The sequence below is a fragment of the Pipistrellus hanaki genome (assembly GCF_964339955.1).
Source record: "Pipistrellus hanaki genome assembly, chromosome: 19".
Taxonomy (NCBI): Eukaryota; Metazoa; Chordata; class Mammalia; order Chiroptera; family Vespertilionidae; genus Pipistrellus; species Pipistrellus hanaki.
Genome location: NC_140521.1, coordinates 9,571,631 through 9,598,302, shown reverse-complemented (window position 1 = coordinate 9,598,302; position 26,672 = coordinate 9,571,631). Strand labels below are relative to the sequence as shown.

Sequence of the window (26,672 nt, the reverse complement as noted above, 5' to 3'; positions counted from 1 at the left end):
GTAAGAACAAGTCATACCTTTTCCAAGTAGATTTATTTCATTTATCAACAACATGGGGTCAGAAAAGCCCAGGTGTAGGGGATCTTCTTATCACTAGAACCAGTCTCAAGCAACCTTATGCATCTCTGCTCCCTCTCCAGTCCTTGGGAGCTCTCAATTGCTCTCCCGGCAGAAGGGGACTCAATATACCTCAGCCGCCTCACAGGGTGCCAGGGCACAGATCCCTTTGGCGGACACCTTCTCAGCCCAGCAGGGATCAGAACCAGGGAGGCCCAGACAGCTGGCGATGGCACACCCTGTGGGAACGGAGGAGCAGCAGGCCTGGTAAACCCTTCAGGGGACTAGAGCCTTCTCGAACTCTTCTCCCTGCACGGTGATCCACAGCCAGGATCTACAGAGCCCCACAAAGACCTGCTGCAAGCAGGCAGATAGGCTGGTGTGAAGGGAGGGTGGCAAGAGCCAGCTGGCTGGGGGTGCAGGGTGCAGAAGGAAGGGCCGCAATGCCCTGGGGTAAAGTGCTCTGGCCTGGGCGGCCCTCGGAGCTCCTGCCACCCTTCCCTTCCTGCTGACACCAGCCCCCGAGCCCTAATCTTCGCTGGAGTTGTCAAACTCCTCCCAGTCAGATACACTCATCGCCTCCGAGGCGAAGTCCGGGTCGGCCTGGCGGTCAGGGGTCCCGTGGGACGGCTCCAGGAGCAGGGAGCGGGGCAGGGTGAGCACACAGGCCGCCAGGCCCGAGATGGAGTTGTCCAGCTGGGGCCCCTCCTCCCAGCAGTCCTTCTCCACGTCGTAGATGTGCACGTAGCCCGTGCGGCTGTTGCGGTTGTGTGAGCGGCCGCCCAGCACATAGATCCTGCTGTCCAGCACAGCAATGCCAGGCTCACCATGCCCCACTGGCAGTGGGCAGACAGATGACCACTGCCCGGATGTGCAGCTGTAGCAGGCCACCTGCAAAGTCAAGGCCGGAGTAAAGCCGGGGCACCGGCTGGGACGGGGCTGCCAGCCTGGCCTAGACCAGCTGGGCAGGACAGCACTCTCAGCCAGGCCCTGGATTCGAACCAAAGCTGAGGGACATGCAGAGCTGTGCAGGAAGGGTCAGGGCCAGTGTTAAAACATCCTGTCCAAGGGCCAGACTGACACTCTGTCCCATCTCCAGGCCATTAGCCAGCCTGTGGAGATGGCTGTTCCAGTTGGTGGCTGTTATTTCCTTGGTCTGGTGGTACTGGTTCTCTCCTCTCCATAAGACTGAAGATGACTGAGGTCCCATGTGATATCTTTACTCCCACCCCTCAGCCCCCACCCCCGACAGCACCCCGCACCAGGTGGAAGTGCAAATAAAATATGGAAATAACTACTGCTAACGACCTTCAATGTTCTCTTTTTTCAAAATGCCCCAAAAAATAAACAAATACATGGAAAAATGTTCAACCTACTAGTTAACTAAAAAAATGCAAAAAGCCTGGTTGGCGTGGCTCAGTGGTTAAGCATCAACCCATGAACCAGGAGGTCAGGGTTCAATTCTCTGTCAGGGCATATGCCCGGGGTTGCAAGCTCGACCCCCAGGGTGGGGCATGCAGGAAGCAGCCGATCAATAATTCTCTCTCAGCATTGATGTTTCTGTCTCTTTCTCCCTCTTCCTTCCTCTCTGAAATCAACAAAAATATGTTTTTTAAAAATGTAAAATAGCCAAAACCGATTTGGCTCAGTGGATAGAACGTCGGCCTGCGGATTGAAGGGTCCTGGGTTCAATTCCGGTCAAGGGCATGTGCCTTTGTTGCAGGCACATCCCCGGTGAGGGGTGTGCAGGAGGCAGCTAATCGATGTTTCTCTCTCATCGACGTTTCTAACTTTCTATTCCTCTCCCTTTATCTCTGTAAAAAATCAATAAAAAAATATTTTTTTTAAAAATGTAAAAAAAAAAAAAAAAGTAAAATAGCCCTGGCTGTCAGTGGATAGAGCATCGACCTGTGGACCGAGGAGTCCCAGGTTCGATTCTGGTCAAGGGCATGTACCTTGGTTGTGGTCACATCCCATGGGGAGGGTGCAGGAGGCAGCTGATCGATGTTTCTAGCTCTCTACCCCTCTCCCTTTCTCTCTGTAAAAAAATCAATAAAATATTTTTAAAATGTAAAATAAATGGTCAGGAAAAATTGTCAACTGTTAATCAGCAACCATAACCAAAACCCATAAAACCAAATGCTGGTGAAGATGTACTGATGCTATACTGCTAGGCACTTGTCTGACAAAGCCAGGAAAATAGCAATTTGGCAATATGTATTAAGAGCCATACAAATCTTACCTTTTTGACTTAATAATCAGCTTTGGTTCTCCAGCTAGGATATGCAGAATACTGGCCCTCCAAAGGCCATGTCCTCATTTCTAGAACTTGTGTTACTGAACATAGCAGAAGGGACTCTGCAGATGTGATTAAGGTGTGAACATGGATAAGGGAGGTTATCCTGGCGGAACCACTTAGCTTCACAAGCCCTTGAAAGCGGAAGGGAAGGTGTGACAGGAGAGATGAGAAGGACGACCTGCCCTTGTTGGCTTTGAAGATGAAGTGGCCCCATGCCAGGGAATGCAGAGGTCTCTAGAAGCCATAAAGGGCCTTTAGCTGACAGCCCGAAAGGAAACAGGGACCTCAGTCCTACAACCATCAAGAACTGAATCTGCCGAAACCGGTTTGGCTCAGTGGATAGAACATCAGTCTGTGGACTGAAGGGTCCCGGATTCAATTCTGGTCAAGGGCATATGCTCAGTAGGGGTCTTGAAGGAGGCAGCCGATCAATGATTCTCATCATTGATGTTTCTATTTCTCTCTTCCTCTGTGAAATCACTAAAAATACAAATAAATGAAAAGGAGGCACATGTCACAAATAATTTTTCATCCATAACCATAGGGAGGGGCAGAACAGCGAGTGTGTAAGGCAGCCCAGCCGCACTTACCTGGTGCACATCCCTCCTGGAGCCAATATCGTTGTTGCTGCCCCCGATCACATACAGCTTGTCCAGGAGGGTGGCCATGCCGTGCCAGGCCCTCCTCACAGGCCCATCGGCCAGAGCTTGCCAGGTGTTGCTGTCTGGGTCGTAGCAGTGTGTCTCCCTTAGGTAGTCCTCCCCTCTGCGGCCGCAGGTAACGTACATCTTCCCCTCCAGGGTGGCGCCAGCATGAGCATACACCTACACGGGCCACCAAGAGAGCAGGGGCAGATGGGGAGGGGCAAGAGAGCAGGGAGGGAGGGCGGCCCGTGGCCTTTGCCAAGGCTGCTCCTACCCCTCAACTGCCTGCCACTTCCCTTTTTGGTACTGTTTTTGACAGTTTTGGTATCAGGGTAATATTAATTTTATAAGATGAATTTGGTTATCAGGTTAATATTAACTTTATAAGATGAATTCCCTCCTCCTCTTTTCTGGGGGGAAAATCACACAGAACTGGTGCCAACTTTTCTTTAAATGTTTGTGAGAATAAGAATTCTCCAGTGAGCCGAAACCCGTCTAGCTTAGTGAATAGAGTGTCGGCCTGCAGACTGAAAGGTCCCAGGTTCAATTCCAGTCAAGGGCATGTACATTAGTTGCATGTAGGGGGTGTGCAAGAGGCAGCTGATCCATGTTTCTAGCTCTCTATCCCTCTTCCTCTCTGTAAAAAAATCAAAAAAATATATATATATAAAAAGAATTCTTCAGTGAAATCACCTGCGCCTACACATTCCTCAACAGGTACAGAGCTATTCAATTTATCTGTTTTATGCTGAGCAAGTTGTGGAGATTGTAGTGTTTTTTTTAAAAAAATATTTTTATTGATTTTTTACAGAGAGGAAGAGAGAGGAGAGGGATAGAGAGTTAGAAACATCGATGGGAGAGAAACATCGATCAGCTGCCTCTTGCACGCCCCCCACTGGGGATGTGCCCGCAACCAAGTACATGCCCTTGACCGGAATCGAACCTGGGACCCCTCAGTCCACAGGCTGACGCTCTACCCACTGAGCCAAACCGGTTTGGGCGAGATTGTAGTTTTTTTTGAGGAATTGGCCCATGTCATCTAAGTTGTCAAATTTACATGTGTAGAGTTGTTTGTATTATTCTCTTTTGACGTCTACAGGATTTACAGGAAAGCCCAATTTCATCCTTAATATTTTAAATTCTGTCTTCTCTCTCTTTTTCTTGGGTCAGTCTTGATTGAAGTTTGTCAATTTTATTGATCTTGTGGGGAAAGAAAAACACAGTTCTTTGGTTGATTTTCCCTACCTTTTATCTGCTTTTAATTTCCTTGATCTCTGCTCTTTTTATTACTTCCCCTCTTCTGTTTGATTTGGATATACTTAGCTCTTCTTTTTTTAGGTCTTTGAGGTAGGAGTTAGGTTATTGATTTGAGACACGCACACCCCTCTCATGGATGCTCTTAGTGCCACAAAACTTCCTGGTAGAACAACTGTACCTAGGTACAATAAATCTTTGTGTTGCTTACTAGTTTCCAACAGCCTTGTCAGTTTACCTCCAAACTATAGCTCAAATCCATCCATCTTCTTCCTTCTCCAATAGCCTCCACCCTCGCACAGAACTTCTGTCCTTGTTCCCCGCTCCTCTAAATCCTCTTCTCTTCACAAGCACTTTCCCTTTCTCAGAAAACTATGAAGTCCCCTCCTGGCCTACAAGGTCCTTCCTCCCTCAGTCTGACACATCCTCAAATGAACCTTCCCCAAATAGTCTATCTAGATCTGTCCTGCCCAAGGCCCCCCACCCAACTCCCCACCCCAGCTCTGTTTAGCTCAACCTCCTCTTAATTTCCTCATCGCACTTACCACAATTGGCAATTACTTTACAGATCTGTAGGCTATAAAGACCATGGGGGAACCTTTGTCATTTCTTGTCCTCAATGCATCCCCAGGTATTAGAAAAAGGGTAGGTGAAAAAGAAAAAACCAAAAAGGGTGCTTAATAAATAGTTGCTGAATAAATGAATGTATGAAGTAAGGAACACTGGCAGTCAGGAAGACGTTAACTAAACTGGTGGTCTGCGAGGTCCGACAGGTTAGCGATGGATGGACTAAAGGATAAGGCTGCCCCTCTGTGGCCACACTGAGAACGGCAGCTTCCCAAACAAAGATCCCTCAGGCTCCTCCCCCATCTAGCACCCTTGCAGAGAGGAATTCAGTTCATCCTCATCCCCCAGGTGTCAAGGAGTCCCGACATTTTCCAAGCAAAATATGCTCCTTTCTCCAGATTAGGGGTAGAGAGTATGCTTCTAGAAGGGCTCCCTTCCCAAAAAAGCTGAGGAGCTAAGAGCATGTCAGCTTTCCCTGCCTGAAAGGAATCATGGGAGGAGACCCTGACCTTGGAGAGGAGCAGGACTCATCAGGGAGTCCCCTAGCTCCCAAGAGTCCAAGTCTAAGGGTGAGAGATAAAGAGGGATAAAGAGTCAAAGTCAAAGTCTAAGGGTGAGAGAGAAAGAGGGGATGTGTGGAAAGAGGTTCAGAAAGGCAGGAGCTCGTTTCTGCTAAGGTCCCAGGGCTAGTTCAGTGGAGCCCAAGGCAGAGCCCCGCTCACCCCCCACGCCACCTCCTGCTTCTGAGGTGCTCGGGGATCCCCAAAGGTGTGTAACAGATGCTCTGAAAATTACAATGCCAGCACCAACAGGGTGCATACCCTGCTCTCAGAGGCTGAAACCTGGGACATGGGGGATCAGCTAGCCTCCTCCTTGCCCTGGGACCTCAGGGGACAGGCTCCAAGTACCTCACAATCATAGAACAAAAGAGGGACCTCCATAAAGTAAACATCTCCAAGTTGGAACAAACCAAGGTTCTGTGTAGGAGGCACATGATCTAAAAAAAAAACAACAACAGTGGTCGCTTCGGCAGCACATATACTAAAAAAAACAACAACAATAACAAAAAACCTTGAAAAAATAAAAATTCTCATGCGTTTTTGGCGTTTTAGAGACCCCACCCTCCAAGGGACCTGTAGGGGAGAAGTGTGAGGCTTCTGAGCCTTCATCTCTCTTGTCTACCATCTTTGGACACATCCTAGCTCCTCTCAGCTGTGCTAAAGGACAGATGAGGGGAAGGTTTCTACATTTGAACTTCAGGATTAAAGTAGCTTCCAGGGCCATGGTGGAAGACAAGAAGGGGTGGAATTCTGGGGAATGCGGTTTGATGCTTGATCAGCTCTCCCCAGGTAGTGGACAGAACCTCAGCGGTCCCCTCCTGCTCTCAGGGCAGAGTCTCTGGAGGGATGTGGACTCAGCTCACTGGCCCTGATTCCCTGGCTGGGTCTTTGGCTCATTCTACACACCCCAGAAAGGAGAGCGGGTGGGAAAACCCCTCTTGGAAGGGCTTCTTTACCTCCCTCTTGAGCGGGGCCACATAGGCCCAGGTGTTGGTGGTAGGGTCATAGCGCTCCACAGCATTCAGGTCAGTGTGGTAGTCACGGCCCGCCACTGCGTAGATGTACCCGCCCACGACACACACACACAGGTCGGCGTGCTCCTGCTGCAGGGACTGGATCTGGAACCAGCGGTTGTGCCGCGGGTCATACCTTTTGAGGGGACATGAGGACAGCATATCACTGACAGGCGAGACAGCACCTCCTGTTCTGCCCATGTCTCACGAACCCTCCCATCATCTGCTTCCACAAACTAGCACACACCCACTCACAGCCATGGCAGCAGGCTGATACACACCTGGGAGGTGTGGCCAGAAGCCTCCTGGGTTTCTGCCCACAAAGCTGGTCCCTTCCAGTGTAGCCTCTGGCATGGTTTTTAGCCCAGTCTACTACCCACCCCAGACTGACCGAGGGCTGTTCTGTCAGCCACCTCCATCTCACCTCACGGCCCCCACAGCCCTGTCCCCATTCATTCAGGATGACCATGAGCTGTGGATGGACACAACAGCCTCCAAGCCTCTAGCTACACCAACACTCCCTCAGGGGTGGTCTGCTTGAGCCTGCCATGGGCACAGTGCCCACCCGTGCTCATCACAGCCCACCTCTTCAGCTCTTTATGCGCCTCATGCTTCCCGACCTCCCCAGCTGGGTACCCTCTCCACTTCTCCGGGTCTCCCTCTTTGTGGGAGTCAAGGTGCTATCTCCCACACCGGACTGTGAGTATCAAGAGGGTGGAGTCCTCTGGGATGCCAGGTGTTCCCATGACGCTGGAGGAGTCAGCCTGGCCTGCAGGAGCACTGCTGGACCAACTGGGAGGAAAGCTGACCGCTGCTGAGTTACTGCTGAGCCCCAGCACCATGTGAGCCATGTGAGTGGTTAACCGTTACCATAAGCTGCGCTCCTGACATGGGGGCCACTTTCACTCCCTTTTCACTGGAGATGCAGTTGTCCCCAACTCACAGCCCTTCACTTTCCTTCCTTCTCATCAGCCTTTATAAAAAAGTCTAATCCCCACGCAGCGTCATCCTGCACTCCTGGCAAAGCCCACCCTACCCCTCTTCTGCCTTCAAAGGGCTTTGAATTCTCAACTCAGGTGTTCTCAGACACTCCAGACCAACTAGCTATAGTCCTTGCTTTCTCCTGCACTTTAGACCTACACTGCACCTGCCTCCCACCCATCTCCAGCTGGCTACTCACCAGTCCTAAATGGAACCCCGTGCTCCCTCTATCCATTGACTCTATCCACACCAGCAAAGCTCCAGGTCACACTCCAAAATCCTAACACTGTAGCTCGGGCCCTTCAAAGCCCTGGTCCATACCCCACTTTCCAGCCCCCAGGCTTGCCCCACTTCCAGGGAGCCTCCTATTGCCTCTGCCCCTCCTGTCCGTGCCCCAGGCCTGGTGCTCTGCAGGGCCTATGTGGTGTGTTGTTTGGTTGAACACAGATGATCACAAAGCCTTAAGGACCCAGGGCCCTGTGAGCCTGAGGCCCAAAGCCCACTCTTTCCCTGACCAGCATATGGCCCTTTTCCTGGGCATCCATCCACCCAGGGGTCTGCACTGGAGCTCCTACATCTGGAGCCTCCTTGCTCAATGGCCAATGCATAGACATAGCACCTTTCAGGTAAGTGTTTTATTTCTACACAGGAAGACAAACTCCAAAGAGAATGGGTCAAACTTCAAGTAGTCCTGAAGAGAGTGAATGAGTTCTCTTTGGCCTGTGTCATATGCTGTTTGGTGAGGAAATCAGATGCATCCTTTGCCCCAAAGCACAAGTTAGGCACATCCTGCAGCTGATTCTTCCTACCCTCCACCCAGGAATTCCAGGAAACAAGCTGTCTCAGGAGTAAGGGCTACAAGAGACAGAACATGCACCTGGGTCACACACAGACGCAGGCCTGAATCCCAGTTCTGCCCGTTTCCTTGGGTGCATCTGGACATTCACTCAGTCTCTGCGCCTGTCCAATAAGGTGATGCCATCTGCCTAGAAAAGCTATCATGAAGGATCAGAAAGGACAACATACATAAAAAGGATCCTTGTTAACCTGAGGGAAGTTTGTAAAGGACCAAGGTCACACCTGTATTTCTAGACCTCGTAGCACCTGATCAGCATGGCACCTGATCAAGGTACATCATGCTTAATAAATTAACTGTCTGCTTAATAAATTAATGAAGCAGTAAAATTACTAGCAGTGAAATCATTCCTTCACTCTACATATGTACTGGCCACCCAACATGGATCAGGCATTGCTCAGTGCTGGGGATCCAGAGGGAAACTCAAGACAAGGGCCCTGCTTTCTATCAGAATTGGAAACAAGCTAAAGAGAACAGAGTGCTCAGTATAATGCAGGTACCACAAATATAATGATGATGATGATGATGATGATGATGTTGTAAGGAAAGTGATCCATCTGGCAGCAAGGTCTGGGGAGAGCAAAGCTCTCACAGAGATGAAGGGCCTCCTGAGAAGGTGACATTTGAGACCTGAATGACCAGAGGCACAGCCAGGTGAAGGTGAGGCTGGGAACAGATAGCCAGTTCAGTCCAGAGTGCACCATTCAGAGGCCATTACCCAGCTAGGATGGTGCCTTCTACTGCCTTTCCTGTGCATGACACTCATTCATGTACATGTCTCTTTTTCCCTATTTAAAAATATTTATTTTACTTTTCCTCTTCAACTGAGGGCATAGCTTCCAGAGGGATGCACATAGAGCATTGAGGGAGGAAGGAGACACCAGCCAGATCAGCCAAGTCAATCCTAGCGATTAATGAGATGACAGATGTCACAGCCAGATCACCCTCACATCCCCTTCGTCCCTATTCTGAGCCAAGCATAAGTCAGCATCTTCCACTAGAGTGACACAATACCCTCTAGATCAGTGATTCTCAACCTTTTTAATGCCACTACCCTTTAACACAGTTCCTCATGTTGTGGTGACCCCCGACCATAAAATTATTTTCGTTGCTACTTCATAACTATAATTTTGCTAATTAGGCTCTACAGCAGTGATCCCACAGGTTGAGAACTGCTAGCAGGGTAGCCTAAGACCATCAGAAAACACAGATATTTACATTATGATTCATTAACAGTAGCAAAATTACAGTTATGAAGTAGCAACGAAAATAATTTTATGGTTGGGGGTCACCACAACATGAGGAACTGTATTAAAGGGTCGCATGCGGCATTAGAAAGGTTGAGAACCACTGCTCTAGATGTTTCCGCTTATTCATTCTGGTCTCCTGCCCTCACAGCTTCCAGAGTTCACTTGGCTTTGTGGCTTCAGATTTAAGGACACACACACACACACCCACCAATAATTTAAAGGCACCAAAGAAAAAGTCTACTAAACTTAATAAGAACCAGTTTCACTGATTTCTTATCTCCCGACTGTGTCCTAAATTCCACATTTTCCTCTTTAATGGATTAATTTTCCACTTTGTTAGAATAAATCCCCAAGTAATATTCTTTTTCTAATAAAAAGTAAGCTTTATTATTGCATATAAGGATATGATCAGTTTTTAATCATTTTAATGCAGATTGTGGATCTTCCAATTGCAAACTCAGAAGTGAAATCTAGAGTTGGTACAAATATGTTCTGGGCTCTTGTTAAATTTAGTAGACTATTTCTTCGGAATTTCCATGACTCAAGCATTCCCATAACTAGTAATGAAGTTCATTACAATTATAACATTATTTGAAATATACTATAAGTCATGGGAATGCCTAAGGGGGAAAAAGTTATTATTCTAAGTAGGGTCAGAACATGAGACCAGCTACTACCAGGTAAGGCAGGTAGTTAGTTTTCAGAAGGCCAGAGCTATGAAAAAGGTGCAGACATAGAAGGTAGATACTAAAGATGCAATCAAAGAAAGAAACAGTGGTATCTTGGAGGCAAATACAATTTGCTCCAAAAGAGGTAACTTTTTTAAAAATATTTTTTTTATTGAATTTTTTAGAGAGAGGAAGGGAGAGGGAAAGAGAGCCAGAAACATTGATGAGAGAGAAACATCAATCAGCTGCCTCCTGCACACCCCCACTGGGAATGCACCCACAACCAAGGAACATGCCCCTGACCTGAATCAAACCTGGGACCCTTGAGTCCACAGGCTGACACTCTATCCACTGACCCAAATGGAATAGGGCAAAAGAGATAACTTTTTATATAGTTTCTGTACCAATGCTTTAAAATATAACCTGGTAAGTCCCTAGCTCCTTAATGTGCAAACCCTAATTTACTGCAAAATCTTGTGTTCTTATATTCTGAAAGTCTATAGGTTCAAAGGCTGGTGAAATAATGCAAGGGGGAAGGGGAGAGAACCAAACTCTTAGATCAAATCAAAATCCATCTTACGCTGAAACCGGTTTGGCTCAGTGGTAGAGCGTCTGTCTGCCGACTGAAAGGTCCCAGGTTCGATTCCGGTCAGGGGCTTGGACATTGGTTGCGGGCACATCCCCGGTGAGGGGTGTGTAGGAGGCAGCTGGTCGATGTTTCTCTCTCATCGTAGCTCTCTATCTCTCTCCCTTCCTCTCTGTAAAAAATCAATAAAATATATTAAAAAAAAAAAAAATCCATCTTCCATCTAGCAGCTTTAAGAATTCACTAGGTCCTAACTGGGTTGGCTCAATGGATAGAGCGTCGGCCTGAGGATTGAAGGGTCCCAGGTTTGATTCTGGTCAAGGGCATGTACCTTAGTTGTGGGCACATCCCCAGTAGGGTGTGTGCAGGAGGCAGCTGATCGATGTTTCTTTATCACTGATGTTTCTAACTCTCTATCGCTCTCCCTTCCTCTCTGTAAAAAAATAAATAAAATATATTAAAAAAGAAAAAAAAAGAATCCACCTGGAGAGTCCTAGCCGGTTTAGCTCAGTGGATAGAGCATTGGCCTGAGAACTGAAGGGTCCCAGGTTCGATTTGGGTCAAGGGCTCGATCCCCAGAAGGGATGTGGCTTGCAGGAGGCAGCCAATCAATGATTCTCTCTCATCATTGATGTTTCTATCTTTTTCTCCCTCTCACTTCCTCTCTGAAATCAATTTAAATATATATATAGGAATCCACTGGGAGATTAAGGAAACATTGGCTCTGTAGAGATGACAGACCCAGGAGACCCTCCCAACCACTTTGCCAGATGCTCTCATTGTTGCCTGCTCCCATTAGGCAGGTCTCACAACGGCACCTGTCGCAGTGATCCACTTCCTGCGTGAAGTTTGAGGCTGTAGTTATCAATCACAGGGCTTATATTAGCATTTTCCAGAGTCCAGCGTGGGTCTCATAGCACATGTTCAAGAAAGGGGAATTTAGACCAATCTTCTATGAAACTGCATGTAACAGGCCAGACTATGGGCTAGCAGCATCCCTGCAGGCACACAACCACCCTGCCATGTGCTGGGGGCTGGAGACCATGATATTCTGGAGACATCTGCTTTACAGGTCTGCGGTTGCTCAGCAGGGAGATCTGACCTTGGCTCTCCAAATGGGAAGCTGAGCGCCTTAAAAAACAAACTTCGAGGCTTGGCTAGAGGGAGGCTTGAACCTGGTGCTGCCACACCCACCGGGGACGGCATTTGGGATGACTGCAAGTACTGCCTCCTGGCTTTGGGTCTCATCAGGCTAACCAAGGTAATCACTGCCTGAGCCCAGGAGATCAGAAGTGGCTGAGGAATGGTCACTTCCACCTCAGTCCTGGTCACCATGCTTCTGAGAGGCATAGACAGGCCAGATCCCACACCACCCTCACCCCAGAAGATAAAATCAAGGACATGAACTTGGTCTGCACCAAACTCAAAGATGCAAGAAGCAATGGGAACTCTTGCTCTCCCTCTGCGGTACCATCTTTCAGTCTGTGCAGGTGGAAACTTCCCACAGGCGTCAAATCCCAAGAAATCAAACCAAAGTACAGTGGACGGGACCTGAAAACCTATTGGCCCTGTGGAATCAGCCTCATACACTGACAGAGCTAAAGCCTCCTACAGAGCATGGCATCCTTCAACCCCCCTCAGGAAACTTCCTTCTCTGGAGACGACTCTGCTGACAGCATACACCGCCTCACACACCTCGGTCTCGCAGGAGACTCCAGGCAGTTGCTGCTGAGGACGGAGTAGACCCCAGGGGAAGGGTGGGGATTTGGCAAGAAACTCAGTGGTGCCTGTTGGCCTTTCCTGCATCCCAGAACTGAGGACTGCACATGGGCAGGGGAGCAGTAGCAATAGGAAGTCATTATCCATTATATCCATTACTGGCTTGTGGTCAGAAGAGCAAAGCAGACAAAGGGAAGCTAGGGCGAATTGTGTCAAAATTCAAGAGAAGGCAAAATGGAACGGGCAACTGCCTGTCCATGCTCCCAACTCCTAAATCCCCTCCTTCTGAGGCCTAACCACCCTTCCTGCCACGGACTTCTCTCCCCTGCGCAAAGCCAAGTGCAGAGTGACAACTCAGCCCCCCCCCCCCCCCCCCCGCCACCGACAAGACAGCAGGGTGTGATCCAGAGGTGAGTGTGCTACTGAGAAGGGGACAAAGAGCGAAAGAAAGCAATCCAGGTCCCCTTCTTATGTCACCACCATCTACATTCTCCAATTAAACCTGCAATTTGTTCCACAAAACGGGTACCCCAACAAGCACAACATTAATATAAAAGGCTGATCACCTTGGTCCATGGTGGGGTGCCCATGCAGAACCCCTCCCTAACCAGCCCCCTGAGCCCACGATCCCTACACTACAGCGTCACCCACAGAAATATGGCCAGGGGTCCCTTCTTACCTCCAGCATCGGGACTCGGCGCGGAATCCCTGGACATTGTTGTCCCCTCCAATCAGATACACAAAGTTGTTGAGCACCGCGATGCCCTGGTTGGACATCCGGGGGGCCAGAGAGGATGTGAAGTGCTTCCACTCTCCCAGCAGGGGGTTCAGGTACTTGGCCTGGTCACTGAGGACAGTGGATGGTGTGGAGTGAATGCCCCCAAAGCCCACAACGCACTGGAAGTCTGACCGCAGCTCTGTCTGTGGGCTCTGTAGGCTGGGCTGCAGGCTCTCGTTCTGGTGGTACATGAGAGCATTGGCCACTGTGTCCCTCAGTGGGCTGGGGTCCAGCTTGTCATGCAGCCGCTGAAGGACCTCGGGTTCCATTAGGGGAAACCGCACTGTCTCAAGGAGCTTGGGGGGCTCTTGCAACGAGATCTGGTCTGCTTGCACCTGCTCCAGGGTGTAATGGTAGAGCAGGGCACCCTCATACACCTCGGTCTCGCAGGAGACCTCCAGGCGGTTGCTGCTGAGGAGGGAGTAGACCTTCTCCAGAGGAAGCTGGCGGTACTTGTCAGTCCTCGAGAAGGCCACAAAGTTTTTGAGGATGTAGGTGTCCAGCTGCTTGGTCAGATGGTTCAAGTCAAATAGCTCTGCCAGCCGGTAGACATCAAGGATGTTCTCCTCATCCACCCAGGACATGAGGAAATCACAGCAGAAATGGATGATTTCTGGGATCTGTGAAGAAAACAAGACTCATTCAAGCTGGGGAATAGTGTCTGGGTGCAGAAGACAGTGACAGTAGTTACATGCCTTACATGGCTGTCCTCTGAAGCGGGTTCCGCTCCCCCGGACCCCCTCAGCATCCCAACCTTTCCTGGAGCAGAGGCTGGTGCAGCCACTTTCCCCAGCACTAGAGACAAATGGGGTTCGCTGCAGATGGACTGGGTTTAAATCTTGGCTCAGAAGTGATTTGCAGAATGCTCTTAACCTCGCTGAGCCTCACTTTGCTTATCTATAACATAGGGATAAAGTAGAAAGGAATAATTTCAAGTGACATCATGCCTAGGAACTCCCTGGCACAGAATGGACCCCTGATATATGTCGGTTGCCTTTTAGATCAAAAGTACTGGATCTCGCCCTAACTGGTTTGGCTCTGTGGGCAGAGCCTCAGCCTGAGGACTAAAGGTCCTGAGTTCAATTCCGGTCAAGGCCATGTACCTTGGTTGCAGGCACATCCCCAGTAGGGGGTGTGCAGGAGGCACCTGATCCATGTTTCTCTCTCATCGATGTTTCTAACTATCCCTTCTTCTTTCCCCTTGGTAAAAATCAATAATAAATAAATAAATAAATAAAGTACTGGATCTCCAGAGCTGCACATGGCCACGGTGTCCACTGTCCCCGGTGTGGAATGCCTCTGGGACCTCCACCCTAACCCCCAGCTCCTTTCTCCTGCTACAACCCCCACAACTGGAGGCCCAGCCAAAGCTTCAGGCCCAGGAAACCTGCCCACTCCCCCAAGAGAAAGGCCCTAAGCTACCCATATACTGTGTTTCTCTCTTCCTTTCCCTTCCTCTCTCTAAAAGAATTAATAGGAAACCACCAGCAGGGCGTTCCCAAACAGCCGCCCAGCACTCAACCTGACCCAGAGTTCCTGAAAAGCTGAAAGCCACGCTGCCAGGGCAGAGCCTGCTCAACTCATCAAGGGGGCTCCCAGGTGGCCTGCACCTTCCCTTCCCCAACCGTTCAGAGGGCCCAGTGGATTGGAAGGAGGGCAAGGGAGGGCATGACACTAAGGTGGGAGCTGAGAATTGGGCCACAGAGTTAAAGGATACCAAACCCTTTAACCAAAGGGTTATTACTAGTAGATAACCAAAGCATGAGAGAATAAAGGAGACAGAGAGAAGAGCTCTAGGGAAAGCTGCCCAGATATTGCTAAATTCTTTAGGAAAACAGGATTTGGGAATTTCTCTAAAAACAGGACCACCTCACTTTTTCAGCATCATTAACAAATTGACCAGGGCACATAGAGCAATTCTGCTGGCATCTGAAGCTTAAAAAAAACATTTGTAATGGTTTTACTTTTATTTTCCAGGTGATATGTTAAGGGCTGAATAAAAACCTGTGAAGTTCCAGGCATGTATTTCCCCAAAGGGAATGTCACCAGAGGGCATTGTCAGTCTTTACTGACATGAGGGCATGAAAGTCTTTACTCAACCACAACTTCTCTCTTGGCCCAAACTTCTGCTTTGCTTCTTCTTCCTAAAATACTACTTCTGCCAAAACCGGTTTGGCTCAGTGGTAGAGCATTGGTCTGCGGACTGAAAGGTCCCAGGTTCGATTCCGGTCAAGGGCATGTACATTGGTTGCGGGCACATCCCTGGTGGGGGTTGTGCAAGAAGCAACTGGTCGATGTTTCTCTCTCATCGACCTTTCTAGCTCCCTATCTCTCTCCCTTCCTCCTCTCTGTAAAATATCAATAAAAAAAAATATATTAAAAAATAAAAATAAAAAAATAAAATAAAATTAAATACTACTTCTGATTTGTCATAGGCAGGACACCAAGGACTAGGCAGAAGGTGAGAGCAAACTGCCCTCAGTGGGCCTGGAGGAGCGGCTCCCAAAGAACCAAAGCCTCCTACACGGGGACTGTGTTGCCTTCCCATCGCCAGAGCGGTGGGCCCTCCTCTCACAGAGGAGTCACCTCAGGCCCTCCCCATGAAGGAGCACCACATCCCACCGCACCGCGCCACGCCGCACCGCGCCGCGCCGCGCCGCGCCGCGCCGCGCCGCGCCACGCCACGCCACACGGGGTCAGAGGATGACTCACTGGGGGTGATCTTGCTGGAATTCAGACCCAGGGCACAGCATGTGGGGAGGGGGCAAGTCACCAACAGCTAGTAGCTACACAAACAAACATGATCTGATGGGCCTATGGACTTGGAACTGTTATGCCAAGTAAAACTTGCTTTAAAAATATCATTGCATACCCCTACCTGACTTGGCTCAGTGGACAGAACATTGGCCTGCAGATTGAAGGGTCCTGGGTTCGATTCCAGTCAAGGGCACATGCCTAGGTTGCGGGCTCAATCCCCAGTAGGGGGCATGCAGGAGGCGGCCAATCAATGATTCTCTCTCATCATTGATGTTTCTACTCTCTCTCCCTCTCCCTTCATTTCTGAAATCAATGAAAAAGATATTTTTTTAAAATTAAAAAAAAAAACCATTGCATAGAAGCCCAATATATTAAAAATAAAACAAAACAAAGCTGGGCTGTTCAAGATGAAGTGGGGGTTCCCTCTCCCACTCTGAGGGTAAAGGCACAAGGAGCTCAGGGTAGGGCTTCCAGATGCCCTGAACAGGTTGGTTTCCCTATGACTTGAGTTTTTTCTGACTGCCCCAAATATGCTCTGACCTGAAAAAAGGTGAGGATTAGCGGGCCAGCGTGGTTCAGTGGTTGAGTATCCTGGTCATGGTTCAATTCCTGGTCAGGGCACATGCCCAGGTTGCAGGCTTGATCCCCAATGAGGCAGCTGATCAATGACTCTCTCTCATTACTGACTCTCTCTCATCAATGACATTTCTCTCTCTCTCTCTAACTCTCCCTTCCTCTCTGAAATCAATTAAAAAATATTTTTTAAAAGGTGAGGATAATGAATTTACTTTCAAGAAATATGGGAAGAGATGTCTCTCAAGCCCAATCAGGCTGTCTGATGGACAGCTCTTCATAAGAGTAAAGGCATGTGCAGGCCCAGCCTGTGTAAGTGCACCAACACTGTAAGAGTCAATGCAGTTTTCTAAAATGTATATTACACTGTCAAAGCCTCAGAAGACTTTTTTTTATTATTATTCTGTAGGAAAATAAGTACTTAAAGTTCAATAAAAAGGGGAAAGCAGCTTCAGAGATCAACAAGACCAAGTGGAGAGGATGGGCAGAAAGGGCCGAGGCAGCAACACTGGGGGAAGCTCAGCTTTGCCAGATGCCAGCATCCACAGGATGTCATAGGCTAGGTTTCCGCCATTCATTTACGTGCAGGACCTTTCCAGGGGCAGGGAGACCCAGGAAGACGTAAAGGAATGAGCAGAAAAGCAAAGGCCAAACGCAGAGGAGGAACCGGGACCTGAAAACCTGCAGAGCAGCTCTGCTCTGTGCCCAGAGCTGGCCACGCCAAGCACTTCCCGGGGGCTTCCACTCTCTCTTACTGCCTCGTGTCCTCACCTGCCTGACCCACCCCCATGCCGGTGCCTGGCAGGCACCCAGGGAAACCACACCGATGGATGGGTGTCTGCCTTGCTCCAATGAGGTGAGCCTCACCTGAAGCTGGCAGGCGGCCACCAGCGTCTCCTGGACATTGCTCAGGCTGAGCTCCAGCTCGGAAGTGTATATGAAATGCAGGATTTGGCACATGGCATTGTAGGACACACCGTGGATCAGGACCTCTTCCTGCTCCATTTCCTTCAAGCCCCCAGCAAACATTCCTCTGCAAAGTGAAGACACGAGACAGTGGAGTTATACTAACTGGGCCACCAGCCCAGGCTGCAAAGAGCATGAGCAGCCAGACCGAGGAGCGGGCTGATCCAGCACCGCTGTGCAGCAGGACGCTGGCTCAATCTGAGCACTGAGTCATCCCACAAAAGGCATCCACAAGCTCCTGACCAAGTTTGAGCAACCATCCTAAAAACTGCCCTGTGTCCCCTTTCATGGGCCCTAGGGAGTTACACGTGAACCTCCTGGGGGTAGAGACCATGTCTGGCTTGCTTTCTGCTGCCTCCACTAAGTATACTTCCTGAATCACAGCAGCAGCCCAGAGCATGTTAGAAAGAATGAATGAATGGGAGTCATCCCGCTCAGTACATACTTACTGAGCACCTACTACATGCCAGGTACTATCCCAAGAGCAGAAGAGAAGAAGTAACAGTTAAGTACTGTGGCAAGATTCCTGCATACAAAAAGCTTAATGCTAGGAAGAATGATAAACAACAAAGAAGCAAGGTATTTCAGACTGTGGGAATACTGCGAAGAAACTCAATAGGACATCTGATTGAGGAGAGCATGCCTGGGAGAGCAGAGCAGGTGCAGAACAATGGGGGCAAGGAAGGCCCACTCTGAGAAACTGAAGTGAGACCAGGCAGCACCTCCCCAGCCAGGGTACAGTGTTCTAGGAGGAAACAAACACCCGTGTGCAGGGCAAGGACAAGCTTTGCACACAGGCAGCCAGGGCAAAGGGGAAGTGAGCTGGAAATAAGATACTTGGCCAAGTCCTGCTACCCCCAGGGTAGGGTAGAGTCTAGATTTAAATCCAAGCATAATAAGATGCTATCGGGGAATTTTATGCAGGAGCATGGCATGAGCTTACTGACTCTTCAAATTCAGGTGCTGTTGACCATAGTGGAAGGGCTGGGAAGGACCACAGGGCTGGAGAACTATAGTTGAAACTACCCTGGAGAGGACTGGAGAGAACATGCTGACAGAATGGATCTAGCAGAGCACAGGAAGAATCAGGCCCTTGAGTGGGGTCATGGTGCAGCCAGCTGGGCAGATGGGGACTTGAGAGGAACAGGGGCAGAGAAGGCAGTGGGAGTCCCATTGTGGCCCCATCAGTGTGATATACTCATGAGGCCTCCCAATTGAGAGTCGATTCAGAGGGAAGGAACTGGTGGTCAGGGGAGGCATCAGGACTAAAATATGACAATGTAAAGATGATTTTTATATTTTTAAAAATTTTCAATGAGGTTAGAACACATATATAGTACAAGACTTAAAATATCAATATATGGAAGGGTGACAGCCTCTCCCTCCTCTGCTCCAGGCCAGCAGTTACCCTTCCCAGAGCAGCTCTAGCACTAGAGGCAGTCCACATATCTACACTGTTTTGATTCAATACACCTTGAAAATGGATTCTTATTGGAATACAGAGCACTGAAAAGGCTATCATAATTGATTTAACCCTTTCCTGTTGGGGTGCACTTGGTTTACTTCTAATCTCCCTTTTTTCTTTTTCTTTAGTATTTTTTATTTATTTATTACAGAGAGGAAGGGAGAGGGAGAGAGAGTTAGAAACATCGATGAGAGAGAAACATCGATCAGCTGCCTCTTGCACACACCTCCCACTGGGGATGTGCCTGCAACCAAGTACATGCCCTTGACTGGAATCGAACCTGGGACCCTTCAGTCCGCAGGCCGATGCTCTATCCACTGAACTAAATCGGTTAAGGCTAATCTCCCTGTTTTTCATCCAATGGATGGCCCTATTCCCACATTTTGCACGTGACTAGGATTAATTCCTACAGAAGCAATTGTTGGAACAAAGGCTTTATATATACTAACACATTGATATGCTATAAATGAGATAGGTAATCTCACCAAATGTTTAAGAGATGTGGCACTGAAAGACTGAGACGTAAACTGTCACAATGTCTTTTTAAAAAGAGTGTGTGGCCAAAACCGGTTTGGCTCAGTGGATAGAGCTTCGGCCTATGGACTGAAGGGTCCCGGGTTCGATTCCAGTCAAGGGGATGTACCTTGGTTGCAGGCACATCCCCAGTGGGGGGTGTGCAAGAGGCAGCTGATTGATGGTTCTCTCTCATCAATGTTTCTAACTCTCTATTCCTCTCTCTTCCTCTCTGTAAAAAATCAATAAAAACATATATTTTAAAAAAAAAAAGTGTGTGTGGCCCTAGCCGGTTTGGCTCAGTGAATAGAGCATCAGCCTATGGACTGAGGTGTCCTGGGTCCGATTCAGGTCAAGGGCACATGCCCGGGTTGCTGGCTCAATCCCCAGTAGGGGCATGCAGGAGGCAGCTGATCAATGATTCTCTCTCATCATTGATGTTTTTATCTCTCTTTCCCTCTCCCTTCATCTCTGAAATCAATAAAAATAAATAAATACATAAACAAACAAATAAATAGTGCGTGTGTCACCCTAGCAGGTTTGGCTCAATGGACAGAGCATCAGCCTGTGGACTGAAAGGTACTGAGTTCGATTCCAGTCAGGGGCATATGCCCAGGTTGTGGGCTCGATCCCCAGTAGGGGGAGTTCAGGAGGCAGCTGACCAATGATTCTCTCTCATCATTGATGTTTCAATCTCTCTCTCCTTCTCTCTTCCTCTCTGAAATCAATAAAAAACATATTTTTAAAAAGTGTGTGTGCGTACATGCAGAGAGAAAGCAAATATGGCAAAATGTTAACAACTAGTATTCAAGTATTCATAATAATATTCTTTCAACTTTCCCACAGATTGGAAATTTTTCAAAATAAAATGTTGGGAAGCCAGAGTAAAGTAGAAAGAAAATCTGTTTTATACCAAGATACTGTACTTAGAGAAGAAATTTGATTTTATAAAGTATAGTATTACAAGTAAAGCCAAACTTATCAAGCATATCATCTTCAAAAGAAAAGAGAACATACCTTAGAGACAGATGAACAGTTGAAAGAAAAATAAACCCTAACACCCCTTCCGTCTCTTCTGCTGCTCAGCAAGTCACCAAACAAGCAGTAAGAGTAGCTAAGGATGAAGAGGGTGCCTGCCAGCTTCTGGCGGGTCCCTCATGCCCAATCATGTCAGTGCCAACACATCTGCCCAGTGGAGCCCGGATTACCCTATGATTTTACTTACGAGCAGAGGTGTATGAAACTCACCTGAAGTAATCACAGGACGCAGCCAGCAGGATGCGATGGGCTTCGATGTGTCTCCCCTCCACTACCAGGACCACATCGAAGAGGATGCCACTGTCCCGAAGAGCCAGGAGCCCCCGGAGCAGGGCCTGGGAGTGCTGGGAGCTTCGGTAGGTGTTGTTGACACAGTGTGGGTGTGAGGGCTGCGTGGGCAACTTGCACAGCTGGGTGAACTCCTGCTCCTCTGCCATTCTGACCACCACAGCAGACCTCACCACCTTGGCCGTCAGCTGACAAGAGAGAGGGGACCGGGAGTGAGTAAGGGAGGCAACACCACACCGTAGACGACTGGCCAGCTCTGCTCCCAGCAGCACCTGTTTCTCCCTCCAGCTTACCAGTGCTTCCCCTGTGGTCTCAAACGCTCTAATTCCCTCTCCCCTCCCACCACTTGTCCAAACTTGGGACCTTATTTCTGATGACCTGTGTTCCTTCATTGCCAAGAGTCTTTATCCCGTCTCCTTCAGCATCACTGTAAGACAAGGGTTCTGGGACATGTAATGAAATTCCCACCCACCTTGGACCCACCGTATCATCACCCTGAGTCTCAGGTTCCTCAACCGAAAAAAGGGAAACAGCCCAGCTGGCGTGGCTCAGTGGCTGAGCGTCGACCTATGCACTTGGAGTAGATGGTTCAATTCCCGATCAGGGCACATGCCCGGGTTGCGGGCTCGATCCCCTGTGCGGGGCGTGCAGGAGGTAGCCGGGCAATGATTCTCATCATTGATGTTTGTATCTCTCTCTCCCTTCCTCTCTGAAATCATTAAAAAAAAAAAAAAAAAAAAAAAAATATATATATATATATATATATATATATATATATATATAAATATATAGTGGTGCCTCGCATAACGAACGCCTCGCACAGCGAACTTTGGACAGGTTTTTCATGAAACCATCGGCCAAAAAGCAGAAAATGGATGAAGATGTGCAAGATTCGGTAGACTCTACTTAGTCTGTCTAAAAATTAAAAAAATGTGCGTTTTTTTTAAAAAAAATTATGTTTTTAGATGTATCTAAATAAAAATATGTCATCTTAGCATATTTTTTTTATGTCATCTTAGCATATTTTATGCTACAGAACAAATTATTTTTTTTAACATGTATTGTTATGGGAAACACGTTTCACATAACGAACTTTTCACATAACAAGCTTGCTCCTGGAACGAATTAAGTTCGTTGTGTGAGGCACCACTGTATATATTTATTTATTTATTTATTTATTTATTTATTTATTTATTTTTTAAAGGGAAATAGTAAAAGAGGAACATAAAGCATCAGCACAGACCAGGTTCTCGAGAGCCCTTTCTCTCTCCCTGAGAAAGAGCAAAACAGGGTTTCTCCACACAAGAATGAATCATAAGAATGACAACAGGCACTTGGTTCTCTAGTGAGGCACTCTCTCCAAATTTATCCCAGGACTGTTCAAGTGGCTGATATCACCTTTAATGAGTGGGGTCTTTGCCAAGAATAGCTAGTGTGACTGATGCTCTGTCTTTTCTAGTAATCCTGGGAGCATAAAGGTAGTAACTGTCACATCAATCTCTCTCACACTCTGCTTACTAAGTATGTGGCCTCAGATAAGTGACTTATTTTTAAGCCTATCTGCAATTCTAGAAAATGGGGATAACCATAGCATCTACCTCACTGAGATGCTATATGGAGGTGGATTATATAAAACACACATGTACAAGGCTTTAGCCTTGATGTTTCTCTGTCTCTCCCCCACCCCTACACTCTCTTTAACTATAATGGGAAAAAATATTCTTGGATAAGGATTCACGAATTCTCACACACACACACACACACACACACGCACACACACACAGGACCTGCCTTTTTAACCGACATTTGGAGATTCAAGATCATCTGCATCATGTTTTAAATTCAAGGTTACCGCCAGGCCGATGTTGCGACCTATGAACCAGGAGGTCATGGTTCAATTCCTGGTCAGGGCACATGCCCAGGTTGCAGACTTGATCCCCAGTAGGGGGCATGCAGAAGGCAGCCTATCAATGATTCTTATCATTGATGTTTCTATCTTTCTCTCCTCTCCCTTCTACTGAAATCAATAAAAATATTTTAAAAATAAAGTCAAGGTTACCTTCTAATACTTGAGTCAGTATGTTAAAAAAAAATGATTTGAATATTAAAAAAAAAAAGAAAAAGGTTTGAACAGGAGGCTCAAAAACTAATCAGTAAAACCAACACACTTGGCCACACACTCCAAACCAACCAGAAGTGACCACGGACAGCCGGCTGCTCTGGATCAGGGGGCGGCAGTGTAGTCAAGAGTCACACTCTCAGAGCTGCGGTCACCAACCTTTTAGACATGGCGGACCACTGCTCCAGAGCACAGCCAAGCCAGTTGGCGGCGCAGAGGGGCCACCTGCCACAGGGCCTTGAACATCCACCTGCCTTCCCCACCTCTAGCTACTACTGTCCCCTCCTGTAAATGTTTCTTCTCCAATTCCCTAACGCAGTGGTCAGCAAACTCATTAGTCAAAAGGGCCAAATATCAACAGGACAACGATTGAAATTTCTTTTGAGAGCCAAATTTTTTAAACTTAAACTTCTTCTAATGCCACTTCTTCAAAATAGACTCGCCCAGGCCGTGGTGTTTTGTGGAAGAGCCACACTCAAGGGGCCAAAGAGCAGCCTGTGGCTCACGAGCTACAGTTTGCTGACCACGGCCCTACTGTATTTTTTCAGAGAAAATGGAAAACAAAACTTGCCTCTGACTACTACTGGGGTTCAAGAGCACCACTGCCTCCTCCTCCTCTCCCAGGACCTGCTTCCTTTGGACCCTCCATAGCTTCCCGTCCAACACGCTCTCCTCTGTGCTGGCCCCTCTGTAGGCCTCTGCCCACCCACTCCTTCTTCCCCACCCTCTTGTGGAGCCAAGGCCCTCATGCTGACCAACGTCTTGCCTGGAAACTGCCCTGGACAATTCTCTTTTCTGACTTCTTCCCTTCAGCCAACACACACTGCCCAAGCCCACCCCTCTTTCCCAAGAGCCTCCCCTGCATTCCCAATCACACCTGCAGCTAGATTCCTAATCCAGCCAGAGGCCCTCCCCATTGGTCTAGTTTTGTTACTGAGACAACCACCATTTCCATGTCAGAAACCTCATGGTCTCAGTGGTCTCTTTTCCTGACATTAGACTCGGTAAAGCCATTCCACCATCTCAGATGACCACCCCATTCCTCCACAGCCACCACTTCGGATCAAACCGCAGCAATAGCATCCCAACTGGTTTCCTACCAAAAGTCACATCCTCCACAGCTCCCCCAAACGCCCCATGAGTGTGCCACCTGACTTCTCAAATGCTGGCTCCATACTGCCTCCTACTTGGGGCTCCGGTGATGTGGCTCAAAAGACTCCTCAGTACTCTGTCACAACACTAGACAACCGTGAAAAAAAGCAAACTAGAACTCAAGCATGCCAATATGAAGAAATCTCAAAGCCACACAGAAAAAGAATAGCACATTGCAGAATGTGTGTAGTACAATTTTCTTTACAAAAACTTTGCGGGGGGGGGGGGGGGGGGACTTTGAAAACAGACAAAACAATATTGTCCAATACTTCTTACAGATAGGTGTTATGGTATGAAATAATATAGACACATAGGAATTCAGAGTCATGATTATCTCCAGGAAGAAAAAAGGGAATTTTTTTTTCCGGGGCGGCCGGGGGGGGGGGGGGGGGGGGACACACACACAAAATCAAAACAACAAAATATTAGGATCTGGTAGGGAGAAGTGGTATGTTATTCTCTGTCACTGTGAAGTATTTAATAACTGAATTCTCAAACTTTTTTTTGAATATGTAATACATTCACTTGATTCATATTCAAAACGCACAACCGGGCACACTGTTTTGAAACCTAAATTTCCTTCCCACCTACAGCCCAACCAGAAGAAAGTACAATTATTTCCCCAACCCTTCCAGGTGGTACCTATGGAGTCACAGGAGAATGTCTCCATCCATGTCCTCCCCGCTTTTACTAGTCTTGTATATAATTTCATGTACCTCCCACATCCCACTGTATGGACAACCATTCTTTTCTGAACATCTGGGTTTCCTCCATTTGCTATTGCAAACAATTTTGCACTGAAAATCATGACGAGGTGCCATCTATGCAGCAGGAAAATTCCCTAGCTACAGAACTGAATCATTCCAACTTTAGTGTATGTCATTTAAATGGCTATTGCCATCCTGCCCTCCTGTGAAATTGTACCAATTTATTTCCCCACCAGCAAAGGCGTGAGAACCCGAATCCAACCACTGACTAGATCACAACAGTCTTTCTTTTTTATCTTTGCTGACTTAGTTGAAAAACAGTATCTGACAGTGTAACTACTTTTGGTAGTTGGAGGTTGAAAAAATCATTTAAAACTGGCAGGTGTTGCTCACTGGTTAGACGAGTGTGCCCCATACACCGAGGGGTCCCAGGTTGGAATCCTGGTCAAGGGCAGGTACCTGGGTTGCAGGTTCGATTCCCCCACCCCCGTTGGAGCTTGTGTGGGAGGCAACCAACCAATGTGTCTCTCTCACAACCATGTTTTTTATTCCTTTCTCCCCCTTCACTCTCTCTAAAAAGCAATAGAAAACGATTTAAATAAATAAATACACCTAAAACCAAAAGTCGATTGCAGTACATCCTTTGTGATTCCTTCCCCATGCCTGTTCTTCTGAAATAAAGAACGTTCTTAGGAGCTTACAGGGTGTACCCTCCTTTCTCCTAACTACAGAAGAGAACAGGAAGCTTATGTCCCAAGTAGATATAAACCGAAGGCCAACACAACAAAGTTTCATGAACTCGTGCATGACAAGAGTCAAAGCATTTCTGATGCCTTTTCCACTCAAACCATCGACTGAACAGGCACCTAACTGTTCTGTAGAGCCAAGCCCCTCAAGGAACCCCAATCCTGGGCAGCATGAAGCTGGGTCTGCAACAAAGGGAGAGAGGGACAGCTGGGGAAGGGAGGAGAGTAGGAAGTGGGTCCTTCTTCCCAGGCGGGGAAGACTTCGCAGGGGTGCCAGGGAGCATCTCGGCGTCCAACCCTGCGGCCCCGGCCGACCCCGCGGAGGCCAGGCGCGAGAGGGCGAGGGCGGCCTGGGGGAGGAGCCGCGGGCGGCGGTGGTGGCGATAGTGGCGGCTCCGAGGTCTGGCGCGCCCGGGGTTGGAAGTAGCACAGGCGGCCGCAGCTTCAGGACCCGCGATTTTGCACTGACAGCGCGATCCCTGGCTCCTCGGCGCGGGCTGCCGAGGCTGGGGGCTCTCCTGGCTGCAGCCCCCGGGGCCCAGACCCTCGGCCGGGGCGCGCGGCTGAGGAAACTGAGGCTCGCGGGCTGAGGTCCAAGGTCACCCCCGGGGCAGCGCCAGCCCAGCCCGGACCCGCCCGCCTGTTGCAGGAGCCGCCCGCCCGCGCAGCGTGGAGGGTCGCCGCCGGGAAGGCCGCGCTCGGACCCGCGGAGGGTCGCCGGGCCGCCAGGGGGCTGGGAGGCCCCAGGGCTCCACTGCCCCGCGGGGGCGCCAGCTCCGGGCCCCGCCGCAGCCGGGTCCCGCCCGCCGAGCCCCCCGCGCCCCCCGCCACGTCAGGCCCCTGGCCCTCCTCAGGCCGCAGCCCCGCGCCTCCCGCCGGCGTCCGCCCCCGCGTCGCCGGGCCCCCCGGGCTGCTTGCCGGCGCCCCGCGACCTCGCCCGGAGCCGGCCTCTCCGCCGCCCGCGCTCCCCGCTGCCCTTCCCGCCCAGCCGGCCCGCCCGCTCCTCCGCTCACCTGGCGCCGCCGGAGCCGAGGCCGCTCTCGCGGGAGGCGGGGCGGGCGCGCGCGGGGGGCGGGGCCTCGGCGGCGTCAGGTGGTCGTGCCGCGCAGGCGCGGG

The 26,672-nt window shown here is 49.1% G+C and overlaps 1 protein-coding gene across 2 annotated transcripts; it reads right to left on the bottom strand.

The window, feature by feature from the left end:
* Positions 1-26,672, bottom strand: KLHL22 (kelch like family member 22). Of its 2 annotated transcripts, none has more exons than XM_084867901.1 (7): positions 26,570-26,672; positions 20,755-21,020; positions 17,430-17,595; positions 13,134-13,852; positions 6,338-6,530; positions 2,947-3,180; positions 1-948 (listed from the first exon to the last, which is right to left on the bottom strand). In XM_084867901.1, the coding sequence occupies exons 2-7, from the start codon at positions 20,979-20,981 to the stop codon at positions 586-588; spliced, it is 1,902 nt and encodes a 633-aa protein (XP_084724027.1). In that variant the 5' UTR covers positions 20,982-21,020; positions 26,570-26,672; the 3' UTR covers positions 1-585. The 2 variants fall into 2 exon arrangements, with proteins under 2 accessions (XP_084724027.1, XP_084724028.1); XM_084867902.1 differs by lacking the exon at positions 26,570-26,672 and adding an exon at positions 21,305-21,477.

What these genes read in the sequence shown, in the direction of transcription:
- KLHL22 (XM_084867901.1), bottom strand. Translation starts at nt 20,981, where the DNA reads ATGGCAGAGGAGCAGGAGTTCACCCAGCTGTGCAAGTTGCCCACGCAG. An exon ending in GCGTCCTGTGATTACTTCAG is followed by an intron (nt 17,596 to 20,754) that starts GTGAGTTTCATA and finishes TTCACTTTGCAG; the next exon opens with AGGAATGTTTGCTGGGGGCT. An exon ending in GCCGAGTCCCGATGCTGGAG is followed by an intron (nt 6,531 to 13,133) that starts GTAAGAAGGGAC and finishes TCCCCTCAAAAG; the next exon opens with GTATGACCCGCGGCACAACC.